The 7,704-nt window shown below is 30.0% G+C and overlaps 1 protein-coding gene across 1 annotated transcript in view; it reads right to left on the reverse strand.

Annotated features, from left to right (window-relative positions):
- Window positions 1–5,740, reverse strand: part of Phum_PHUM439310 (T-cell leukemia homeobox protein, putative) — a gene marked incomplete at both ends in the record, with an annotated part of 20,053 nt that extends 14,313 nt beyond the window's left edge. The window contains 2 exons of the mRNA XM_002429508.1: window positions 4,732–4,770; window positions 4,852–5,740. Of these exons, the coding sequence (XP_002429553.1) occupies window positions 4,732–4,770; window positions 4,852–5,740 (928 nt within the window). The remainder of the gene's footprint in view (window positions 1–4,731; window positions 4,771–4,851) is intronic.
- Window positions 5,741–7,704: the final 1,964 nt, after the last annotated feature.

Genomic DNA, 7,704 nt, shown 5'->3' on the forward strand with positions numbered 1-7,704 from the left:
GCATTTTTGACGAGAGCTTTTTTTTTTTTCTTCACTAAATTTTTTTCTTTTCCTTTTTCTTCTTCATCTTCATCTTCATTTCACCCTTCATTTTTATTTTTATTTTTACATTTATTAGACTTTTAACATTCATACCGGAAATGGTTTAGTCTTTTTTTAAATATTTAACTTTGTTGTTATTGTTATTATTATTATTATTACGATCCTTAAAGAAATTGTGTGTTTGTTTTTGTTTAAATCGATTTTGTCGCTGAAATTTGTTGTTTTTCTTTAGCGTTTGTGTACGGATTATTTATTTCATTTATTTAAATTTTTAAATTTTCTAGAACGACACGAAGTAACAAGGGGGAAAAAAAAATTGTCGTAATTAATCTCGTTAAACGATATATAAATTATTTAGGGAGTTGAAATTTGATCCGCCCAAAAAAAAAATAATTATTTGATCGTGTGTGTGTGTGTGTTTGTACACTACAAACAGCCTTTTTAAAATTGTTGTTCTTGTTGTTGTTGTTGTTGTTTTGAAGAACGAATTTGAAAAAAAAAAAAAAAATTCCTCCTCTTGGAAATATTAAAATTTAATTAGAATTTTAAAAAAAATACTCGATTATTTCGATTTTACCAACTATTACCTTTTAAAATTTCCTATTATTATTATCATTATTATTCTTCTTCTTTTCCAGGTGAAACAAAAATCGTTTTTATCTTGTCCTAGACCTATAATCTTAATAAAGTTCACATACGAATGGAAATAAGAAGAAGAAAAAAATCATTTTTGGTTGCGTGCAAATGGCTTGTTATATATATATAATAAGTATTAGCTAATGAGACCACAATGATTTTACTTTCCAAGAAAAGTTTAAAAAAAAAAAATTTTGTTTTTTTTTTGTGTGAGGTATAATGGTACCCCCTCCCCCCCCCTCTCTCTCTCTCTCTCTCTATTTCTCTCTTTTAAGTAGATGTGCGAGTTTAAAAGATTATTACATATTCGTATTTTACATATTTAAAAAGATGAACGGAAGCCATCGAGTTTTTTTTTAAAAAAAAATTATATCAAGGTGATATACGACAGGTACGACTACGATCCTGATCATCTTGGTATGAAAAAAGCGTAAAGAATCGAGTAGAGATTTTATCAATGGCGGAAAAAAAAAAAAGGGCGTCGTAATAAATATTTTCAACATTGGTGGCACACACACACACTCCACTCGTTAATCAAGTGTCATGCCAGCCACCAAAGATCCGCAAAAAAAAAAATTCATTGAGATCTGTAATTACGGGTTGTTGGAAAGAAATAGAGAGAGAGAGAGAGACAGAGACACACCATTCAGTTTTTCCAACGGACCGACCAATTATCCTAAAGATAAAAATATGAATAAAAACAAACAAATTTTGTAGTATTTTTTTTTTTTTTCCGGGTTATCTTAAGTGCACATAAGTTGTTGTTAGTCAGAGAACCGTCTGGAATTTTTTTTTATTATTTTTTTCCATTGAAACAATAGTCAATCAATAAAAATGATGAAACAAATAGTCATACCTGACCTTAAAAAAAGTATTTTTTGTTAGTTTTATCAGGTTGGCGCCAGGATTTAAGTCGTCTTTACCTGTTTGTCACTTTTTTTTTTTTTTTTTTGGTTTGGTTTTAGTTTTTATACGATAAAATTACAAGGCTCGAGTCACCCACTTCCTGTTTGCATCTTCAATTTATTTTCACCGTACAATTATTAGGATCCATTACGTAAAATCTTTTTTTTTTTTCTTTTTTCAAATGAATCGATTTTTAAAAATGAAACGTAAAAATCCTCCATTTTAAATTCATTTTTTCTCTTTTTCTTCGATCTCGAAGAATATTTAAAAATTTTTTTTTTTTTTTTAAATTAATCATTTAATTAATCGATTAATCGATTAATCGAACATGGCGCCTGTGTCTTCAATAATGCCAACATGAGAAATTTCAAACGAATTCGCTCAAACTCATTATTAAAATTTATGCTTTCGAGTTTTTGATTTCGATTAAATTTTCTGTATTATTATTATTATTATTATTATTATTATTATTATTATTATTATTATTATTATTATTATTATTATTATTATTATTATTATTATTATTATTATTATTATTATTATTATCGTAATTTGTTTTTTTAATTTAGTTTTTTTAGTTTGTCGTCAAAATTTTCATTTTCCCAGTTTTTCTTCTCGTAGTTTCCCAAAAAAAAAAAAGGAAAAAAAGGGAGAATTAAATTTTATTTTAAATTTAAATAAAATTTAAAATTTTCATTTGGTTAAGTTGAAATTTTTTTTTTTTTTTTTGGGGGGGGGGAGAAGAGAGGAACGAAGGACAGATGGGGGAGAAGAGAATCCCAAGACATCAATATAACAAACGGCGGTCTTTTTGTTACAGTGGAAAATCCTTCCGGTAACTTTTTCTCAACCGTTTTCCCCTCGTAAAAAGAAAAGAAAAAAAAAAAAAGGTCGAAAACCGCCAGCCAGCCAACCTTTCTCCATTTATCCCCACCAGGACTCTTATAAAACATTCATGGTTCTTCAGGGTTGTTGGTTTAACCTTTTTTCGTTAGCCCAGAAATTATTGTATTTGACCCTTTTTTTATTCTCTCTTCTCTCTCTCTCTCTCTCTTAACAATGGGTGGTGGCTCGATGCTTTCTCCGGACACTCACATAGATGGGGAGAGGGAGGGAGGGAATGGAGAAAAGGAGGGCCCTTCTTTCTTTCCACAGGGGTCCCAATCCTTCCCGACGCACCGATGAGAATTTCGTGCGAGGCCATTTAACTTTTATTATTTTGGGTAAACCTTGAAGTTTTTTAATATTAATCTGACCTTTTCCTCGTTCAATATTCTTTTTTAAATTAAACGCACCTTTGCAATTTTTGTTTTTTTTTTTTTTTTAAGTTAATCGTGAGAAAATTTATTTTTTTGAGGTTTTACTTAAAAAAAAAAAAACGCTAAATGAAATTTACGAATGAATTTTGTTATTATTATTATTATTATTCTTTTTTTTTATTTTATAATTTGTTTGCAGGAAAGAAAAACAAATTGAAATGAAGAGATTAAAAAAAAAAAAAATTAAATACGCCACTGATGAACAAAATTGGAAACAATAACGAAACGAAACGGAAAAAAAATTTATGGTAAGTCTTTTTTTTTTTTTTTTCTTTTTTTTGAGAGAGAGAGAGAGAGAGAGAGAGAGAAATGAGAGGTACGTAAAGATTTGTTAATAAGGTTCTTCCTTCGGGCAGACATGTCATTTTAAACCATCCATTATGTCATACTACAGGTACTTTTTTTATATATATATCCATAATCTCGCGTGTAGATTTTAAAAACAGGATTTAAAAACGAAAAATACGTGTACTAAAACGAAAAGAAGTTATTGTCACAAGGTTTATTTAACTTTTTTTTTTTTTATTCGTTTTAACACATCAATAAAGTAAGTAGTTTAACCTAATGGAAAAAAAAATTAAGGAGTTAAAAAAGTGTGAGAGAGAGAGAGAGAGAGAGAGAGAGAGAGATAGATAGACCGTAGAAAACAAAAAAAAAAAAAAAAAAACAAGTATTTTTTCAAAGCATCATCATCATCCGGAGGGAGGCGAGAAAAAAAAAAAAATTTAAATAAAAGGTTTAGTTTAGGTAGGAAGTGTTGTTATGTCAAAATATGGGGGGGAGAGAGAAAAAAAAGAAGAAAATTTAGTTTAAAAAAAAAAAAAGGGCGGTAACCAAGGGGGTTTGGTTGTTCCATCCCTTTAAACGATATCTTTTGAGAGAAAAATTGAATATATATATATATATATATATATATATATATATATATATATATATATATATATATATGGTGTCGAGGCATCGTCGACTCCTGTTGAAAAATTTGGATGATTTTGCATTTTGAAAAAAAAAAAAAAACCGACGCGATCGTTCGATAAATCAACGATTGATCGATTGATCGATTTAGTGCAGACGCGATGTAAAAGTTAATCGATTAATTTTTAAAAAATTAAAAAAATATATATGTATGCAACATTTAGAAAACCATCGTTTTTCGAAAATTGTCGGTAAAAACGTACAAAATGTGAGGGGAGACGACGAACGGACAACGAAACTCCCTCCCCCTCCCCGGAAAATAGAAAAAATTTCGTATGAAAACAATTCGAATAGGGGTTAAAAGAAAATGGCAGAAAAAGCAAAATACATTCATTAAGAGTCGTTATAGAATTAAAAACCAGAAGGGAAAATCAGAATCACGTAAAAAAAAGCAGAAGACGTATTAAAAAAAAAAAAAAAATCAACGTGTGTCGATTTCAATAATTCTTCCAACCGGTCGTCGTCGGTCGGCCATTAGACTAAGAAAAATTTTGTCGCAACTTTTTCTCATCTGCATTTAAATCCATTATTAATTCAAATGCTTTTAACATTGTTAATTTCTGTCACGTTAATGTAAACGTTTCCATTTATCTAAAGGAAAAAAAAAAAAAAAAAAAAAATGGAAAATACGGGCAAACGAGTAAAAAGCTTTTTCGGTTTTTTTTTTTTTTTCACTTTTTTTTTCCCTGTATATATTAATAGCTTTTTTATTTTGCCGGAGATGAATTTTTTTTTTTTTTTTGGGGAAAATTGTCGCCGGGAAAGAAAAAAAAAAACGTCGCGAAATTTTTTGTTCGTCGGATTCGACACGTGGAAAAATAATTTTAAAAAATTAAAAAGTTGAAAAACTTACCGGATAAACGTTCTTTAACAACTTGCGACGCAAACGCAGCTGCGGCACTCCTTTGAAAAGAAGGATCCATGGCGGCGAGCCAGGGAAAAGGAGATCCCATAACGGGTATCGTGGATGCACCCGGCGGTGCGGATATACCACCCGGAACCGGAGGCCTGTGTGCGGGAACCCGTATGACTCCAGCCGACGTGTTGTATAGGAAACCCGGCATGCGAGTCGAAGCCGCGTTCAAACCTCCGGCAGCAAATTGAACGATGGCAGGATGAGGATAAAGACCGAGAGCGGAATCGTCGAAACCTTCTGCGGTCCTGTTGTTTTCGTCCGCGAGTGATTTTTTAGGACTCGGAGTACTCCTATCCGAATGCCTATCGTCATCTTCCGAGTGTCTTTTCTCACGGCTGAGCAACCTCGAAATGCTGAATGGTAACACTGCACTACTCGCGGTCGACGTTTCCAACGGCGAACTAGACTCACTCCTTTCGTTCGATTTATCCCTCATCAAACTGGGAATGTATGTTTTTGGCGAATTCGAACGCGAACCTACGTCCTCGTATTCACTTTGATTTTCGTCACTGTTCGATTCCGTTTTACCATTTCCGCAATTACGCGCCCTTTGAAAATTATTATTATTATTATTATTTTCACCGTTGTAACCCCGAATTATGTTTTCCGCTTGTTTGTTGTAGTGACGTCGGATTTTATCGTAACGTTTTTCGTTTTCGTCGTCGTCGTCGTCGTCGTCGTCCGACACCGATTTATTATTTATCGTTTTCGTCGTTTTGTTTCTGTTGTGATCGGAAACGTAACCGTTAATATCACAGTTGTTTTTTATAAATTTCCTATCGTTCCGGTAGTACCCGAAATGTTTTTCAACGGAACCGTGAATTTTTTCCAGTCCGTTTGCACTCTCGACATCGCTTCCGCAACGCGAATCGTCGTCGACGTTTATTTCGAGATCATCCTCGTCGGAAGCATCTAAATTTCCTGCGTTTTTGCAAGCCGTTCCCATTTTTATCTTATTATTATTATTATTATTTTCACTGTTTTTTTATCGTCGGCTTAATATTCATTATTTATTTATTTATTTATTTAATTTTTCCACACTCCTGAAACTTATTTAAAAAAAAAAAAAAAAAAAAAAATAGTTAAATTACACGAAAGTAATTTTTCAAACGATAATAATAATAATAATAATAATGTAAATTTAATTATTAATTAACGGGAAAAATAATTAAAATTTAACGTAATTTAATTGTTTTAATAAATAAAATTTTATCATTTTGTTAATTAAGACGGATTATATATATATGCATACAAGTGTAAGCGGGTTTAATAATTAATAAGTGACGGAGGATCAAGCGTCTGGTGTTATTTTTATATTATTATTATTATTATTATCATCATCATCATCATCAAGGTTTAATTAAAGGAAAATATTAATAACAATAATAATAATGAAATAAATACCGATAATATTATCGGTTAAATTCGACCCGAAAAAAAAAAAAGAGAAAATTAAACAAAAAAAATTTTTTTTTTTTTTTTCCAATAAAGTTATTGTTGTTATGTACATTATGTACATAAGGTGAAATTAATAAAATGATTTTTATTATCATTTATTGGAAGAATAAAAAAAAAAAATTTTTTTAAATGTTTTATCATTTTGTGTTTGTAACAACAATTTTCTCTTAAAGTATTACGTAATCAAAAATACTTTTTTCATTTATCATTATCATTATTATTATTATCATTATCATTATTAGAGAGATATTTATGTAATTCGGTTGATGATTAATTGTAAAAAAAAAAAGAGAGAGAGAGAGAAAAAAACGGTTTCGTTTTAAATATTTATTGTTGTAATTAAATTTTTCCAGGTCAAAAAGAAAAGAAACTCGGATTTTTTAATTATTCTCTCTCTCTCTCTCTCTTTTTTTAAATTTATTAATGTCGTTATTGTTGTCGTTTGTCGTTTATTTTGACGATAAATGTGGGTATATAATACTTTCACTAACTCCTGGAACGGCTTTTAACGGTTTTCCTTTTTTTCTTAACTTTTTGACGTGAGAATTTATGTCCGATTAACAAAATGTAAAATTGTGATTTTCACGTCGATAGAAAAATAACGACCGATAAGAATTATCACATTGATTTGATAAAAAAAAAATTGTTTTGATGGATGAAAACTGCGTCAGCAAGTGAACGATAATAATTATAAAAATTATTACTTACATAAAATAAATAAATGAATGATTTTATTATCCGGTTGATAACATGATGACGAAAAAATTTACTTTGTAAAATCAATCAATCGATCAATGAATCGATCAATCACTCGGATACACTCGCGAAATAATTTTTTTTTCCCGGAAAAATAAAGAAAAATTGGAAAATTTTAACAACAGCAAAAGATTTTTTTTTTAAAAACACATAATAATAATAATTTGATGACACAAAGTTAAGCAAGCCGACGGAAACGGCGAATTCATTCTTCTTTTCTCGGGTCGGTAAAAAACTATTCCAGGATTTGTGTTTTTATTATCCAGAGAATGACACGAATATGCGCTCTTTGGAGCAATCGGATGTACGCGAAAAAAATTATTTAGTTTGTTGTAAATCAAACGAATTAAGGGTTAAGAACACACAAACGGACGCACTTTGGAAAATGTATTTTCAAAAACAAACAAACGAACAAACAAACAAACAATTGAAAAAAAAAAAAGAAAAATCCGATCCGAAAACGGTAACTACAAATACAAATTGAGATTTTAAACGTTTGTCCACGATTAAGTATTTTGTTTCCACTTCATGGAATCATGGCCAGATTGCATACAAACGAATGACTTTCGATATAATGGAGAAAAAAAAAAACAAAAAAAAACAATAAAAAATAAAAAATAAATAAATGATGGATGACTATTGTCGCGCGTGTTAAACTTATGTGAGAAATGGTTTTTTTAATAATCCGTATCCAGT

The sequence above is a fragment of the Pediculus humanus genome, genomic scaffold, assembly GCF_000006295.1.
Source record: "Pediculus humanus corporis 1103172108209 genomic scaffold, whole genome shotgun sequence".
NCBI classification, from domain to species: Eukaryota; Metazoa; Arthropoda; class Insecta; order Psocodea; family Pediculidae; genus Pediculus; species Pediculus humanus.